The sequence below is a fragment of the Cyanistes caeruleus genome, chromosome 4 (genome assembly GCF_971803275.1).
Source record: "Cyanistes caeruleus chromosome 4, bCyaCae1.hap1.1, whole genome shotgun sequence".
NCBI lineage: Eukaryota > Metazoa > Chordata > Aves > Passeriformes > Paridae > Cyanistes > Cyanistes caeruleus.
Window position 1 is genome coordinate 27791037 of NC_141704.1, and position 18690 is coordinate 27809726.

Sequence of the window (18690 nt, forward strand, 5' to 3'; positions counted from 1 at the left end):
TTCAGGTAGGATAGAGTATATGGTGAAGGCTGCTTTTGAGGAAGGGGTACATTTGCAGCTTTGGCTTTGTTTTTATCCTTCATTATTCCCTGTATAAAGGGAAAGTACTACTTCACTCTATCACTAGGTTAAATTCATTGACATTTGTATTATATTTTGAACATGTGAAGTTCTAGCAGAAATATAAAAATTATTTTAGGAAATAAAAGTTCTTGCCATCTCCAGTTGGATATGCAATCACTAGGGCAGAAAAACCTCAGAAATGTTCAGAGGAATAGATGATTTCCTGGGATATTGTAGTTTATAATGTATTTGTCTGAAGGCTGCCATACTTCTATGATGAGCACTTTAGAGGAGATTATGAGAAAAATATTAATTCTTAGTGTCTGCAACATTTGGATCTTGGAAGTCAATAAGGCATGAGACCACTCATTACCTAAGGAAGGCACTGCTTCTTTTCCTTCTCCCAAGAAGTGTGTATTCTGTATAACTATGAATACAATTTTTTTGTTAAAGGCTTTAGTCACATAGTGATGATGTAAAATTCATAGGCCTGTGACCAAAATTAAGGTTAATATTCCCTGACTTTAAGGAATTCCTAGACGCATCTTCGTTCACTGGTTCTTCCATTAAAATCTTCTGTTTGCATTGCAGCATGTTTAAAAGTGAGTTTAATTTACATATTCCTGTATTATTTGTTACACAAAGTAGTACTTTTTAATAATACTTACTCCTTGTATTACAATGTACTTTGAATTATTGCAGTAACTGTAGGTGCTGTCAGATAGTCTCATTGAAGGGGAGACAAGGTCTAAGCCACAAGCATCTGAAACTCCTAAATAAGACATCCTAAAGAATTTTGTGAGAATATAAATTAAATTTTCCTGGTTAGAAGACAAAGAAAATGCTAAAATATGCATTGTCTCCAACTTTCTGCAGTGATTATATTTTTTTCTCATGCTTGGTTTTCATCCACTGTTGTTTGTGGTGCATGTTTAGGCTTTGGCACCTTGCGAATTAGATTAATAGAAAGGTAGCACTTACAGTACTTATTAACTACTGTCTGTTCCAGAATGCCTTATAGAATATTTATTCAAATTTAGCCATCATTATTTTTAGCTTGCTTGGGAAATTATTAGCTTTCATCTGATGCCTCACATATTTATGCTAGAAATAAGAAGATTTCATGCTAAGCGTATTAGCGTGTTTAACGTCAGAGAGGAAGCCAAGTCATTATGCCAATTCTTATTTTGGAGAGCTTTTAACAGTGATAGCTTTTTTACAAGTAGTCAATAAGGTCCATAAGCAAAATTAAACAGGTAGCTAAGGACCCTGACTTGTATTTCTAAGGATGCTCAGGCAATTAAAAACACAAGCATACACAAAAAACCTGCCTATGGTCACCTATCATTGATTTTAGCAGAAATTAGATACATGACTGCTTTTGAAAAATCTCTTGAGTGTCCATCTGCCTCTTCACTGCCCAAAAATTACTCATATGCCTTTAGGATCTTCAAAGGTCTCACTAGCTATTCATGAGACTCATGCTGATTTTTGAAAATAGAGCAACACTTTTCAAAAGTTAGTTTTCGATCTTTTACATGTAGCCATATACCTATCACAAAATCGAGACTAATTTAGGCACTTTAGCAAACAACTTGCTAAACTCTGACAAATTAGAGAGATGGGCAATCACCAGCCACTGAAGTTTAAGAAGGGTGAGTGCTTGACTCAGTTCCTTGGATGGGGTAATCCTGGTTGTGTGAATAGACTGGGGAACAAGAGGCTGCAGAGCAGAAAGGGACCTGGGGGTTGATGGCAAGTTGAACAGGAGCCAGCAGTGCCCTGGCAGCCAGGAGGGCCAACCCTGTCCTGGGGGCATCAGACCCAGCATGGCCAGCCAGGCAAGGGAGGGGATTGTCCCCTCTGCTCTGGGACAGCCTCACCTCCAGTGCTGGGGGCAGTTCTGAGTGCCAGAATGTAAACCAGATATAAAGCTGTTAAAGAGTGTTCAGAGCAGGCCATGGGGATGGTGAAGGGCCTTGAGGTGAATCTGTATGAGGAGCAGCTGAGGTCACTTGGTCCATCCAGCCTGGAGAAGACTGAGGGCAGACCTCATTGCAGCCCATAAATGTCCTTGTGAGGGGAAGAGGAGGGGCAGGCACTGATTTCTCTGTGGTGACCAGTGGCAGGACCTGAGGAAGGCGCATGAAGCTGAGTAAAGGGAGGTTAAGGCTGGATATTAGGGAAAGGTTCTTCACCCAGATACTGGCTGGGCACTGGAACAGGCTCCCCAGGGCAGGGGTCACAGCACCAGGCTGACAGAGTTCAAGAAGTATTTGGACAGTGTTCTCAGGCACATGGTGTGACTCTAGAACTCTGGTCCTCTGCAGGGCCAGGAGTTGGATTCCATGATCCTGATGGGTTTGTTCCAACTCAGCACATTATATGATTCTATGAAGAACTGAATGGTAGATGAACTTTAAAATTACAAACCTTTCAGGTTGGTCTGAATAATGTTAAAAATGAGGAGTTATTTGATGTGCATGTACCCTTTTCAAATCAGAAACAGATAGTGTCTATTGATTGCTCAAAAGAGCCTTTATTTGCTGTATTTATACACAGAAAATAAAATATCAGAAGTTCAGTGGGTAGCTCTTAGGAAAAACAGGTGACTAGTAAGAAAGCAATGGGAATCCAGTCAAGGGAAAATATTTGTGGTATAATGACACTTACGGCCAAAAGACCTAGGAAAATCAATGATCAATGTTTTCTTTAGTGAGCATAGCACAGAACTCATGAAATAGAATTCCTCAGACTAACTCCCACTATCCTCAATGAACTGAGCTAAAGCCATTTGAAGTTAACAGATAACCCTGAGTGAGTATCCATGGACTCATAATTTTGGATTATGAAGAAATTCCTGGACAGGACCAGCCTGGATTATTAACATTACTATTTTCTCCATCTCTGGCATCAGCTTTGTCCCTTCTTTATTATCCTACATATCAGATTTTCCTTAGCATTTTCTCTTCGCCACATGAAAAAGTAAAAATACACCTTAAAAATATTACATTCTAAAATAAAAAATAAACAAGGTACTTCCACCTGTTTCATAGTTCAAATATAATAATTTTGCATTCAAAATCTGTTGAAAGTTATTCGATTTTTGATGGGGCAGGGAAAACCGTATTTATTAAAAAAGTTCTGTTGTTTTTTCACAGATCTGAATTTCATCTGTTTCATATCAGACTATAAACTTCTATTTGAAAAGAACAGCAGACAGTAAGAATATCACCACTTATGAATTCTGCTCATTTTATTAGTCTTCATCTTAGTGATAACAGGAAATAGTTGTACTTTATTGCATCAAGTCCTGCTGCTTTTAAAAACTAAAATGAAATGACTGGGAAAGAAAAATCAGAGGAGTTGACTTAATGCTTAATGCCATTGTAGCTGCAGTTGTAGAATTTAATTCCATTTTTTGCAATAAGAAAGATAAGGGTGAAATTCTGCAAAATATCTTCCTATTTTTTTTTTTTTTTTGTAATGAACAGATTTTCTTGACCATTCCACTTTTTAAAATGTTTGTATCTTGGAATAGCTATATTAAATCTAGTGTATGTAATCCCTGAAATAGTGGTGGAACTCCTTAAGTTATGAAATAATTTTCATATGAGAGCACCCTTTAAGCGGGAGCCTCATTTCTACCCCATTTTCCTCAAGCCAAACCAGCTGGGAATAGTACAATGCACAATGCTAAGAGCACCTTGAAATAAGCTAAGTCATATACATTTTTATTCATAGAAAGTATAAAGAATTCTTTCTTGGTTTTAGTGCTTGTTTTTACTCTGCTTCAAAACAATACAGTTACTGAAAATGATTATCAGTGTCCAAACAACCTAAAGAGCAGTTCCTATCCCCATAGATGGTTTGGAAATTTTAAGTACTGTGATTACTGATCCCTGCAAAGGGATCACTTTAGAGAAGATCATGAAATGTGTATGTCTTTGAAGAGGTTCTGTGCTTTTCTCTATTGTCTTGGATGAAGAGGGGTGCTGGAGTGAGGAAAGTAGAGATGCTTTGTGGTGTTGTTTCAACTCACTGAATGGTTTACAGCCTCAGGTGGGATTCTTTCTTAGCTCAGTCACATTACTGCTTTCATAGGTGAATTCATTAGGTCAGCAGTAGCTATATTTTAAATCTTCCAACTGATAAACAGCTTGGGTTGGAAGAGACCTTTAAAGATCACATAATCCAGCCTCCTGCAATTAGCAAGAACATCTTCAACTAGATCAGATTTTTCAGAGCCCCATCCAACCTGACTTTGAATGCTTCATTGGCTGAGTATCTCAAAACTGTACTTGAGCATCATTCTGTGTCCTTTCTCCATGACAATACCATGATAAAAGGTACAGCCCCCTAACAGAGAAAGTCCTTCTTTAATGACATCGATATTTAGCTGTCTCTGTAGATTAGAAATATTATTATTGTCTTGGTTTCTTAAAAAACTGCTGGGAAATGAGTAATCAAAGGAATATAAATGATCTTGTGTGAACAGCAGTGTAAAAACTGCTTTTTTATTTGTGCATGGAAAAGTGCACCTTATTTTGCAGGAATAAAACATGAAGGAGTTTTACTTGCTGTAACATGTAAGAGTATATTCTCTCTATTATATCAAGAAAGAAAATAGATAAGCTTTTCCCTTGCACTTTTACTGTATCCAACTGGAGTGCTTTCTCCAACAGGATTCACACTTAGTCAGACTAAAGCCTGGGAGTTTTTAAGAGCTAGAGGAGCAGCTCTAACTGGTGTTACCTGGATAAGGCACTTTCTGGGTCTTTGCTCAACTGTATTATACCATAGCAGCTAAAATAAGCTTGGATTTGCCTTGATCTAAAATGGGATCTGCATGAGTGCATCCTTACCTCTATATGAAAGTTCATTGTGTGGTTTTAAACAGATTCATTCCACCAAAATTTAGGCTCCTAATGGAAGGTCCTTACTCAACTGACTTAATGGGCATAAGAATACAATTGCTACAGCTTCCTTGCTTGATTCAGGGGAGAAGGAAAAGTATGTCCTAGGGAAAATTCATAACTTAATGAGAGCCCTGAAAGATTTTTGGTCCTCTCACTGAATGCAGGATGAGTTTGAGTAGATTCCCAGCTCAGAATCCTCATTTAAGTGGCCAAATGTAGATGGACTGAATCTGAACCAGAATCTCCTGATTTTAGATCACACAATGTTCATCATTCAGCAAGTTAATTCCGTATGTGGACAAAACAAAACAATATATGTCTAGAGAGGTCTGAATTTGAAAGTCTTTTGTCTGAAAAGGCATGAAAGGAACAGTATAATCAATAACCTAAAACACAAATGAGATCTTTTTGAATATGTCTGTTCTTCTTAATGTAAATCATGCAGGTATAATAACATCACCTATTCTTCCTACACCTCTGTCCTCTTGAAAAAAAATGAAAAAAAACCCAAAAGCCCACCACCAAAAAACATTATAAGGAATGTTTTTTTATTACTGAATTCCAAAATTTAAGTAGGATTCTAATGCTAATTGTTTCAACTAGTGCCTCTGTTTTTCATTCTGTGCCCTTTGATTTAGAGTAAAATGCCAGAAACAATTAGAAAAAAACCCAGAAGTTTTTTAAAAGCAAATATATATGGTGTTTTTGCATTTAATCTTAGCTATATATTTCAGAAATAAACATGGCTTTTATTCAGGACATGTATTTGCCAATAATACATTTGATTGAACTAGGAAAATTAGACATACTATCAGTAGCTTGCTCCCAAATTACACAAGAAGAAATTAGATACATTTTCAGTAGCTTGCTCTCAAATTTCTACAGTCTATGAGTCACCAGATTCTTCCTGCCAAACTAAATATGTCTGTGAAAGACTGGAAACTTTAATGGAAAGAAACATAAAACTTGAAATACGTAGGAAAAATTAAGGTTTTTTTCATGGAAGACCTGTTGACTAGTAATTCAGGAATTTGGGGGATGTAGAAACAAATTATTACAACAATATTATTATTTGTCCAAAGAAGATTCAAGGTAAGAAGTGTATTCTATTTAAACCTGCTATGTTAAGCTAAAATAGATATCCTTATTAGCTTTCATGTAATCTGAAGTAATCAATGAAGACTTACAAAAAAGAAGCTGTAAAACTTTCATAATAAGAGTAGGAGCTCATATCCAGTTGTTTAGGTGGGGTTGAATTAAAAGAAACTTTCAGTATAGTTAATGCAAGTCTGAAAAAAAAAAAATCCCCCTTGTAAATGTGATTTATTCTATGTGGTCTGGAACAGCCATCAAACATAATTAGGAATATACTCATCTTTTCAGATCCACAATCAGAATGATATCTTCCCTACAATATTCCCCATGACACTTAGACTTTTTATACCTTTGCATAAACCGTACATTTAAAAATTTTCTTTGGAATACAGAGTTATGAAATATAGAGTTTTTGTGCATAGTTTAAGATTTTATCCATTGCCTTAGAAGGATATGGCTGTTAATGAACCTTCTTTTGAAGTCAAACCAATTTTCAGTAGCATTTGTTTTACTTAGAACCTGCTGTTTATAGGATTTGGAGGTATTAAGTGTTTACTTTTTGGGAGGTAGAAATAGTGTTCCTAGAATATTTATTTTCAGAAAGAAAACAGTTCACTGAGCTGGACTGAATCAGGATGGTCTGAGCCAACCCCTTCTTTTTTTCTGCATACTCAGCCTTGTGTAAATTTCTGCCCAACACAGAAAGACACAAATAATATAAACAAATAATTCTGTATAAAAAATATCATATAATTTCAGGTTTGTGTGAGTCATAATTTCCCAAAGGAAGTGCTTTAACAGGACACTCTTTCCCTACTTCCACACTTTTATGGGCACATAAGGAAGCAGAAGGGCCTGATGTCTGGAAGCATCCTCTTACTCTGGAAGCATTATGTTACATAAATGAGAGGACTGGGATCACAGCTGAATTTCAAAATAAGGTGGGAAATATTTAAATATGCTGTACACTCAAGAAAAAAACCAAAACAAAAAGCAAGAGAAACATGAGCCCTAGAAAGTTTCTCTGATAAAAGGAAGCTATTCCAGTTTTCACTAGCAAAGGATTTAACATGAGATAAGCAAATGCACTCTGCTTTGCCTAGTAAGGGTAAGGACACTGAAAAGGTAAAATTTCTCTGTGTATGGAATTCAACCAGAGAACACAGCATGTATATCGGACTAGGGCTGGATTTTTTGTAGGAATTTAGGTAACTTTCCACAAGCTGGACTCACCCACTGGTTATTATATAGTATGTCCCTCTGAAGACTAAGGATGTGTTAGAACTTTTGTTCTCAGAACCTCATTTACTGATGCAAACATGAAATATGCCTGTCATAACTTAAAAGTTAGACTCAGCATTTGGGCTTTATCTTTCACAATGGTTTTGCACTAAATGCACCACATAGAAAGTAGGAAATAATGGCTTTTCCTTCCTCTTGACATTGAAGTTCCTGTGGTTATTACCAGAGATAAATTTAGCATAATTTCTTCAATAAGTGTACATTTGTGGTATTTCTTTTGTCTTGATTTCTAGACTGAGAAATTACTTAACTGTTGGTTATCCCTTGCATTTGTTGTCATATTCTTGAACAATTAAGTTTGTGTCACAGGGAAACACTGACATTAGGATATGGTTTAATAAACAAGTCCAGATCCAGCCTTTTTTAGCAAAGGTCTGCGATGGCTTTAAGTCTCTATTTGATTTTCAGTGAGGTGAAAGGGTTTGAAAAATGCCTAAGAGCTAAAGTGCTGAATAAGCCCTAGAGAAATGTCTCTGTTAATTTCTGCATTTGTGTAGAATGCCCTTCATGCACAGGTAGTAAATGCAAAAGGTTTTCATGAACAGAGGGTGTGGTTCTGCCAAGCTGGATGATCTGCTTTGTGACTCCTGCTGCTGTAGATCAAGAACCACAAACACTTTATTGATACCAGAACAAAGAGGTCCATACTCAAAGGTTTTGGCTGATTGCATAGAGCATGAGCTGGAGCTGAAGTCAGGGAAGGGTTTTTCTTGGTATTAAAGATTCAGTGGAAAATCAGAGGGGCAGCTATGCCAAGAATTAATGTTGATCTTGCCAAGCGCTTCTTTGAGTGACTTTATCCAACATGAGACTAAACAATGTATTAAATATACATATAGCAGTTAGGGAATCAAATGTCAAGTAACAGCTTTCTGTTATTTGAGACCAAATTTGAAGCTTGGTCTAGTGCATTAAATAAAGGTAAACATCATAAAAAGCATTAACATCTCCGATATCTACCAGCTAATAAGGACATATATAAATTGAACTTCTGGGGAAAATGTACTTATTTGGTTTTGATAGTAGGCATTTTTTGAACAGATGTTTCTTGTTGAAATTTTGATCAATGATTTGTTTCCAGTCACTTCATTAAAATTATCATCACTACTGCAATCCCTCTTAAGGAAAATGTTGAAAAATTATAAAATCCTTGGTGACCTGAGAAACTAGCTGTAAAGGAGACCTGTTGGCAGGGGCTAAATTTAGTGTATATCAAAGGCTAAATCCTCCTAGACTTACTCTGCAATCCATGGAGAAAGAAGACAGAACCTCTCTATCTGTTTTTAAAGATGTAACTTAAGAAGATTAACGTCACTAAACTAAGGTTAGCCTTTATGAACAGCTCCTTACCCTTTCTTAATGTGGTAAAAAATGAGAAAATTCTTTCAAAGACTGGCTTATTTTCAGAGAACTTTCTCAATGTTTACTACCAGGGGCAACAAAGCACACATCAAACTTGTGTCAGCTGTTTGACTATACAGTGATATAATTCCAAAGTCAGAGCTGTTTTTCTTTCTCATGCAGCTACATCAGTGGCTGTACCTATAGTTCTGGCTCCCTAAGCACTGACCTTGCAGAGCTGGCTAAAGCACATCTGAGCTCCTTTCCAGGTTAGCTTCCTTGTAAGAAGTAGGTAACCTAGGGATAGATAGAGGAATGAACTCAAATCTTCCATAGATACAGTATTTGGACATGAATGGGGCATGAAGCCAGACCAAGGAACTTAAAAACACTCTCAGATCTTGCCGTGTGAACACAGCCAAGATGACCAGTGTTTGTTTGCAAAGATTTGTAAGACTGTCAGTGACACCAGAGTCTGTGTGTGTCTGTGGCAGCTTTTCAGCTTGCCTCTGCTGGGCTTCTAACATTAACATTCCTTTCAATCAGGGATGCAGAGAGGAGCTAATGACTCATAGCTCCTACAGGTATGGAGTACTTAAAGAACTGAGTGCCATGCCATCTCTTGTAATTACGCTGATAGGTTTGACAGGCCTAGAAACTTTAATAACATCTTAAAAGCAGACTTCCTGAAGTAAACAAGAAGCTCTTAACTAGAGGGAAATGGGAGAAGCAGAATGTAATTGCCTATTGCTCTGCTGCTTGTTTCCTCTTTTCTAAGGCAGCAATTCCTCCAGATATACCTTAGCTCTACAAAGCAATGAGATCTCATGACAGCTCTCATCACCCAAAATTATGTTCAGGGACTTATCCTGATTTTCTGATGATTATAAACAAATAGTTTTACATAGTGCACAGCTGGGGATTTTCCCAAGGACAAGACACAGTTTTGATTGTCTCAGTGGACAAAAAAAAAAATGTAGTACAAATTTGCAGTAGTTCTCCACAAAGCAGTTAACACAGGGAACATTAAGCTGGATGCCAGAAAAAAACCCCATCTTTTATGGGATTCATTGCTTTAGACATGGAATCATGTGCTAGATCATTCTCCATTCTCTGAAGAATATCAGAGGAACTCTCAGGTATCTAAAGTCTAAGTCTCAGGTATCTAAACTGAGCTCTTTTCTTTTTTAAGCAAGGGATGGTTCAGAAGATTCACCACAAGTCTAAAGCAGTGTTTTTAGCAGAAAAAAGGTGGAGTTTTAATTCATGAAGCTGTTTGTCATGGTTTCAAATATGTATTGCCATCTAACTTGGGCTGTAGAAATTAGAAGACTGAAAATGTCTAAGGAATTAAGAAATCTCTTTTTTTATTGGCAGTTTTTTATGGTTAGCAGGACTGCTATGTATTTGCTGTAAAGGAAAAGGTGTATTTTCAAAGGACAAGAAACAAGTTAGAAAAGAATATAGCATTTTCTCCTTAGAACAAGCTACTGGATCTCACAGCAGTATTAGCCCCTGGAAAACATCATGAGCAAGAATGAATGATTGTTCAGCAAATTCACCATTTATGAAGAAATAATTTATTTTTTTTTTAATTAATCTACAAAGTAAATTCCTGTGATAAGACTAGACTATTCCAAGGAAAATTTCCCCTCCATTAGGCTTTCACTTTTATAAGTTTCATGTAATTTCTGCTTTAAGTTTTTCCAACATTCTCTGCTCTCAGTGTTGTTTTGCAATAAGCATACTGTGGTAGACCTTTCTGAACATTAAAATTCAGGTGAACATTGAAGCTAACCCACTTGGTTTCATGACTGTTGGATCCAGAGGTTTTAACATTGGAGAAACATTGAGAAAAGCTGTGTTAAAGGGTAGCCACTTTTGCAGCTGTGGCCAGGTTCTCTGTCACTTTCTCCTAACAAAACCTGGCATGCAGGAACATGAGGGGCAGTTCTCATAGAGAGATGTCCCTAGATAGAAAGTGGACAATCCACTTTTCTCTGGTAAATCACAAGAGACAAAAAGCTGTCTGAGGAGCAGCCAGTGCTGGTTGGAGTTAAATGTGACCATGGAAAAAAAGTAGATGCTCAGTTTGGGGAATGTTGTGTTTTTCCTTAAAAATCTTTGAAAAATACTCCTTGTCAGTCTATCTCAAGACAAAAGGGAGTGGTGGAAACCACATTTGACTTTCTCTTGAAGTCAGTACTTCTATTTGTGTGTGGTAAGCAACTGAGGCATCTCCTCAGAAGCTGTAAAGAATTTCCTTTTATAGCTAGAAAGTTGGGCAGAGTAGACTATATAAAGGAAATTTTTGTCTTCCAGTTCTAGCCATAGATATAGCCTTGTGGTTGGGAAGTACAGCGTTTTGACAGAAAGTAATACAATTATTTCTATCTTCACTTCCACCCACATCTCCCAAGGAACAGTCCAAAGTTTGACCTTGACTCTGAACCAGGGATTCCACCTCCAGCCAAAAGGTATTCTTTATACTTGGAATCTCTAGTGAAATACAGAGTGATGGAAGAAAAAAATTTTCCTCAGAGTTATTTCCTGTGCAAGTTAAAGGCAAACACTACCATTGATTATATTTCATTTAAAGGAACCCAGAGTATGAGAATAGGCTTAAAATACTTCTTTCATTGACATACTTTTTACAACAAAACAAAAATTTCATTGGGTTTTTACCTCTACAAATAATGTGGTATTCTTAAAAAGTCCCAAGAAATCAAGCAACATTTTTACTTTCTAATAGTATGCTACATTCTGTAGTACATTTGATATGAGGATCCCAATTTGTTTTACCAGTGTTACTGGGCTTACTTTTCTCTAATTTTGTGTTTTAGATTGAACTCTAACAAACAAGGGGGAGAAGGTTAAAACAGATGAAATTTATTCCTTACAAATAAGAAGTAGCCAGGTAGAGCACACACATTACTTGGCACCCAAGTGGCCACATACATTTCAGCTTCATAATGCTCCTGTTGAGTGATACAACTGCAGTCTATTGATTACAACTGTGCAAGACTTTCCTAAAACACGGTGGTCATTCATAAGCAAAACCTTCCATATTTTTCCATATAAAAAGAAGGTTGGCATTTATGGTGCCATTACATTATTTCAATTGGAAACTCAGAATGTCAGAAAACAGCAAAGACTAGAGGGAAAGTCTAAACTGGCAGCAGATAAATGTCAAGATTGCAAAGGTAATGATCTCCTTTGAAACATTGGAAGCCCATCTTGGCATTTTAAATTAAGGATGACCTAGCTTATGGTAGAGATTTGAAACATTGTGAAACTTTAGAATAACTGAGATTGAAAGCAAAGAGAGTTATTGCTAATGATTAGCATTTCACATGACCTCTTACCTTGAGGATCACAAAGTACACCTAACAGTAGGTCTGATTGCTGGGCAGTAACAGCTACTCTTGTGGAAAGCAAGCATGAGAGGTCTCTGAACCAGCAGCAAACATTTTGCTGGCAGAGAAGCACCTGAGATACATACACAGTAAAAGAACAATTGCTCTGCTGTTCTAAGGATGTATTGTCTCATTGTTTTCCGGTGCAGAAACAGGAGGGGGAGATGGCAGTCTTTACATGCACTCCAGCAATAAAACATTTGTAGGACACTCATATAATCCCTAACTCTGCTGCTAATAAATGCAACAGATTTTGGTTTATAAATGAACACCTGAAGAGTTTGTAGGAAAATGCAAATTCCTGTATGAGAGACAGCAGTACTTTTAACACTGTGTTTAACACCGGAATACTAAGCTAAACAGCACCCTGGAGTAGGTGCTTATGAACAAGAGTTGAGGTGTTAAATACAGAAAAGAAGAGTTCTTTTGTGAATAGTGGATTACTTTGCATGTGTAAAACCAAGGTTTCAAAAGTGAAATTTAATAAAATGTGTCAAGAAGATAGTGAAAATCTCTACAATTTATATGCTGAGGAAATTGAGATTTTCTGTAATTTAGAAGTGCAAGAGTCTAAATTTTTGTTTTTATTGCAAGCAAGGAGAAAACATTGAAAGCAATGAATAGAAATAAATAGGAATAGGGTGGGTATGATCAGAAAACTAAAAATGGTAGCTTAGATGAGAAGAAGCTTCAGCCATGAGGGAATATCAAGAATATAGGAGCACAAATTCTATTATGTTTTGAAAAAATATATTAATGAATTTGTTCAGAATTAATATATTTCTAGCTAAAAGTTTCTTTAACTTTGTTATTTAAGTGGCAAATAGATGAATATCAGAAATAGATTTATAGTACTTAAAAGTTGAGTATTTCTTGGCCCTCACTATTGCAGAGTTAATTTTATCTGTTGCCTGTACTGGTGTCAGTCTTCATTATTTCACCATGCATGAATTTTCCTCCACCTGTATTTAAATGATGAAGCATGTGGATACTTGGATGTGGTGACTTTCTGGTTGCTGCCTTCCAGCTCTTCTTTTTTCCAAACCAGATGTTGAAGCTTAGTGTGTTTTTAATATGATACAGTGTGTACTTAAAGTGTTTACTACTAGACTGACATAGCAGGTACATGTAGTTCTGCCTCATGAGTGTCTTGGGTTTAGTATGTGGTCTCATTCACTTAATTTCAGTGACAGGTCAGTGGAAAGCAGGAACACAGCAGGTGGAATAGCAACAGCTGGAAAATGGTGAAAAACAATAACAAGTCTGAAAATGAAAATTTGTCAGAAACTCAGAGAGGTTGAACACAGGCACAACTTTATTCTTTACTGAGGCTTGATGGTAACTGAAGGCTTGAGCATCTTCCAGATATAGGATACCAATCCTAGCTGGCAGCCTGGATGGTCATAACTAAGCTCATTTAGAGCAACTGCATACTCCAATGGATTACATGAAGGTGTTTAGCAGTTAAATGAGAGAAAGGGTGGACTTACTGAAGTAAAAGCCTCTGTCTCCACACACGAACTGAAGAGCATCAACCAGCTCAGCACCACAGAGTGTTTCTGGGCCAGCAGCAACAGAACTGGTTAAGGTAAGCAAACACAGGCCAAGGTAGAAGAAATGGATGTAGGACACAGTGTGCATCTTCACCTGCCAAGAAAGCAGAAGCAGTGTCAGAATTTCCCCAAAGAGTCTTACAAAAAAACGACTCCACCCTTGTGAATGAGAATGAATATGTATTGTGATTTCTTGGACAATAAACATGGAATCAGGAAATATCTCACCATGATTTTGCAACTACTTGTTGAACTACTTGTAGAACCTACTTGTTCTAGTCCATGTATTTTGGAAACAGATTATTCTGGTGAATACTCACAACCACATCTAGTTATGGAACCCTGTAGTAACTATGACTTATATTTGCTTTTGGAAAGCAAAATATGGAAGGGCAGAATAGACAAAGAGAAGCCTGGAATAATAGGAACAAGGAAAACAACCTTGAATTTGTTTGTCTCAGACCAGATAAACTAAGAGGAAGTATGACAGGTGCCTGACAATGAACTGTGGGAAACAGGGGTGGCATACGATGGAGAAGAGCTATTTAAATTAAAACCAACACTGTCACAAGAATAAATGGCTCTAAACTTGCTGTAAGAAAATTTGGCCCAATAGAAAAAGACTTCATTATTAGTGCTCCACAGTTCTCCAGCCACCTTAGAAAGGAAAATACCAGGACAAACCAAAAATGTTGCAGGGTTACCTTGCCAAAGTTACAGGAGATGATGTGGGATCTTCTGTAGCAGAAGACCGCATTCAGTGACTCTTACAGTCCCCTGGTACTAGCAGGCCAATGTTTGGAAACATTTGAGAAATTAACAGGAGTGTGAGTTTTAATCCTTTAAAGATTTGTATTTTTGCTTGTTGCAAGCAGCTATACTTCATTGACCTTCATTGTACCCTCTTTGGCAGCTGAGGCCATGAGGTTTACACGGAGGTGACAAAATTCTCATTTATGTTTGGTTACACACTATCTTTTTTCCTGTACTTTTGACTGAAGAGAGGCCAGTCTACAATGGGTGTAAAATTGCACCAATCTGTTTATCCACTTCTTTTTGTATCCCTTTATGTCCACCTAATTTCTTACCCAACATGCAAAGAAGACAGCTTTTTCTCTTAATACTAGGAAAAGCTATTTTTGTGTTGTAGCAGGACACTGAATAACGTGCTTAATGCATATTCTGAACTTATTTAGATCACTTGCCAAAAATGATAGTTTTTAAAGGTGTAAATCTGCATTTAATTTCATTCTCTTTCAAGGTTAACATTAGCATTGCAGTCAGGTAGGAAGCCACAATTCTGTCTTCCACATACAGTTAAACTTGGTTTAGAACTGCTTTGTGTTAGCAGTCTAGTGTAAAGTAGTTGAAGTAAAATGATTAATCTTCCCTAAAGTTTCTTTCAAGGTTTCAGGGGCCATTTAATCTTTAATATTTCTTCTCTGAACTTTTGAAAAAAAATACGAAGTTATCTATTTTCTGATCAATTGGGATCTGATCCAATGGGGTATTGAGCATTTTTTAGTGAATAATTTTTAAGAATTCTTATTTTCTTGGCAAGAGACCTTAGTGCCCTGCTGGATGAGTCCCTTATTTCTGTATTACTGTGAAAATACTGAAAAATTTAAAATCCCATGATATATCAGAAAAAAAAGAAAGAATAATTATTTTCTCATTCACAAGTGTCTTTAGCCAACTTTGCCATGCAAACCCCAACAAGCTCAAATGCATGGACATGACTTCAATGGCAGATGGAAAAAGATCAGATTATAAATGAATGATGATAACATGAGGTACTATTTTCTGTAATGATTCCATATTTTAACAACAGTTTCTTTTTCCCTTTGCCATAATTTTGAATTTATAAGATAAATGTGATGCACCTGCAGTTTAAGATGGTTCCCAGTTCTGAGGAGGTAAAGCAGAAAGCTGTTTAGCACACTGCCTCAGAAAGCTGAAAGACATTACAAATACAAGAACATTATGTATTTAACAATTTGTTCTCGTATAACATTTGGTCCAGAAATAAACATAAATTTTAGACATTTAACAATTTTTTATTTTTCAAGACTTCTCAGCTGGCTTGCATTTTCAGATAAATATCAGTACTGAACTACGACAAAACAGATTATCTACTGTTTTTCCTTTAGTGGAAGCCAAAAAAGGCTTCACAGTATAAACCACAGAGAATTTCTAACTTTATCTCAAAAATTTAACAACAGTCAAGAACTTTCAAACAAGCAAAAACTTTACAGAAAAGAAAACAGGCTCACATGTTTCTAGGGTTCAATCAATTATTTGATAAATTAAGTACTGTTTCATCAAAGCAAATTCCAAAACATAGTTTAAAACTTGAACTTTACTTCATCAGTTTAATTAAACACAACATTAATTGATTCAATATGCTCATGATAAAATCAAAGTATGCCTTTATATCTGAGGGGAATATTCTTAAGAAAATACAAAGTTGTAATCCAATATTGCTTCAGGTTCTCTACAATCAAGCAGAGTACTTACATTATCCCAAATTTGACTAGAAAGTTGAGAGCTTAAAAGAAAACGCATTGGTGTGTGGGTGGGGTTTATCAAAGCATCTAATTACATGAGGAAATTGAATACAGGTTCAAGATGAGCCTGGTTAAGCACTTCTTTTAGTTTCATAGAATGACTGACCATATTTTCACAGCTGGAATTTCCTCTTTTTTCAGTAAAATAGCCAGCTTTTGCTATATTCCTCTTTTAGTAGTCCAGAAGAGTAGCACCACAAAGGAATGTCATATATGAACACTCTTCATCTCATTTACTTCTTAATTCTTCTATGTAAGTCCCCTTGTTTAACAAACTATCACTTGACACAAGTTGTGCATAAGAATTCTTCACATGTTTGGTCATGTAAGAACATCTGCAAGAATTAGGAATATCTTGAAGGAGGTAACAATTTTTTTGGAGAGTATATGCTACAGCAAGAAATCAAGAGTTTTATATTTAAAATTACATTTTATTTCAGAGGGGTTGGGCCTGATTATCAAGCCATAGTAGAAATGTGCAATTATTATGAAATATCAATATTCACTACTAATTGTTATATAAATAAAGCATATACACTCTAGAGTGGATCAAGGTTTAAATGCTGTTAACTTTGAGCAAAGAATCTGGGCTACATGCTAACCTAAATCAATATGTTCCATTGATTCCAAGGAAGCTTGGCAGGATGCACAGCTGAGGAACTAGCACATTACTTTTATGTCTCTTAGTGCCTTGCTCAATACTTAGGAAAAAAAAAAAACAAACCCCTTCATCTTTCAAGAATATTGGAAAGGTTGCCCATTTATACATTAAGGGAATGATTTCATCCCTTGCAATTACAGACCTGTAATTAGGTCATTAAGGAATGAGATAAGTGTGTTTTAAGTGTAAGACCAACTAAAAAAAATAATTAGGCCCTAAAAAATTAAGATAATTCTTTCAACTACATAAATGTCCCTGCAAAATATTAAGGGGAAAAAAAGTTCTTGAAGGATATAAATCTACAGATAATGGAAAGCTGGATGGGTGCCAATTGACAGAAACAGAGGTCAATGCACCTACTGAAGTCAAATTTACCTTAAGACAGTTTATATTATTGTGCAGAAATTACAGGGTCATAACATCAAACTTCACAAGCAAACTTTCCTGAAAAAGCCCTCCCTAGAAGGGAAAACTTGGAGATGAACATGTAAGGGAATTTCCATTTTCTTTATGTACAATTGCTTAAGCTGTACAAATATGCAAGGTCAGCAAGAGTCGCAGCTGGTTTCTAATGTAGAAAACAAACTGAACTTCTCATTTACTTTTAATTTATGAAAGCAAAAACCAAGTAAATGCCACGATGCTGCCAGAAAATTGCTGCAATGACAACATCCCTTAAAAGTTTCCTTGTGAAAGCATGAACATTTTCTCTATAATTGTGTATAATAAAACTGCAGAAACTTAACATGTGAATAATACCTTTTTGCCTATAAAACCCTGCACCTGCAGAAAATAGCTAAAAGTTCTTGTTTTCAGAAGCATTCATTAACAGTATAGACAATGATGTAAGTGGACCTTTTAATAATGACATAACTGAAATATTAGAAAGTTCTCTGAATAGAAGTGAAATTTAAGACATGTATTTGCAATAGTTTACCCTTACAGTTATCTATGTAATTGCAACTATTACATACAGCCATTTTCCAGATCACATGAAATTGCATGTTCAGCAATTTATAAATAATTCTCAGTTCTAAAATAATGTTATTGAAAAGTGCACAATACTCCTCAAGCCAGCAGCAGACAATACACAGCAAAATAAAACTAAAAAATTATTTGAAATAGTAATAAAGATTTACCTTCAAGAAATCACACAAGCAGCACTTAACTAATTGTGTTGAAAGACTGTTGATTTTTTCCATTGCTTCTTGAAAGTGCAAAGTCTGGAAATGAATTTGTTAGCAGTAATGATGAGAAAAAAGAAATCCAGAGAGATGTGAGATGTTGAGAGCAATGTCACATTTCAATATTGAGGACTTTATTCCATTGCGCAGGCTCTATCTGCTCTGATTTTAGCAGTGACAGTGAGATTTAGCAAACAGAAGAGGGATTTAGAGAAAATCCTCACATTTATCTACATTACACAGACACTGTAGACAGGAAACAGCTGGGGGAGCATTTGCCTCTCTCTCTCCCTCTTCTGGCAAAGTTACCGAGTAAGGACTTTTTTGGGCATGGTGACAAATAACATCATACCTTTGCATTTTAAAACTAGAGCACAGAAGCATATTTTTTTCCCTTTAAAAGAATGTGAATTAGTGACTGAGGGGTTAGCAGACAAAAAGAGCTTGTGCTGCCATGAAAAATAAGAAAATGTATTCTGGTTAACTTTCAGGTAGCTGTGTGTGCATTTATATTTATGTGTGTGTGTCTGCATTTCAAATACATAAAAACTTAAATACATATGGGCAATGTTTGTATATATACATACCT

General features: G+C 36.1%; 1 protein-coding gene across 2 annotated transcripts in view; it reads right to left on the minus strand.

Annotated features, from left to right (window-relative positions):
* The window catches only part of IGF1 (insulin like growth factor 1), a 54934-nt gene extending 36539 nt beyond the window's left edge, over window positions 1-18395 (minus strand). The window contains exons 1-3 of one of the 2 annotated variants that reach the window (XM_086887131.1): window positions 18057-18362; window positions 15573-15643; window positions 13627-13783 (exon numbers count right to left, since the gene is read on the minus strand). In XM_086887131.1, coding sequence (XP_086743257.1) covers window positions 13627-13777 — 151 coding nt within the window. In that variant the 5' untranslated portion in view covers window positions 13778-13783; window positions 15573-15643; window positions 18057-18362. Of the gene's footprint in view, window positions 1-13626; window positions 13784-15572; window positions 15644-18056 lie in introns of both variants that reach the window. The other variant, XM_023936889.2, reaches the window with a different exon arrangement.
* Window positions 18396-18690: the final 295 nt, after the last annotated feature.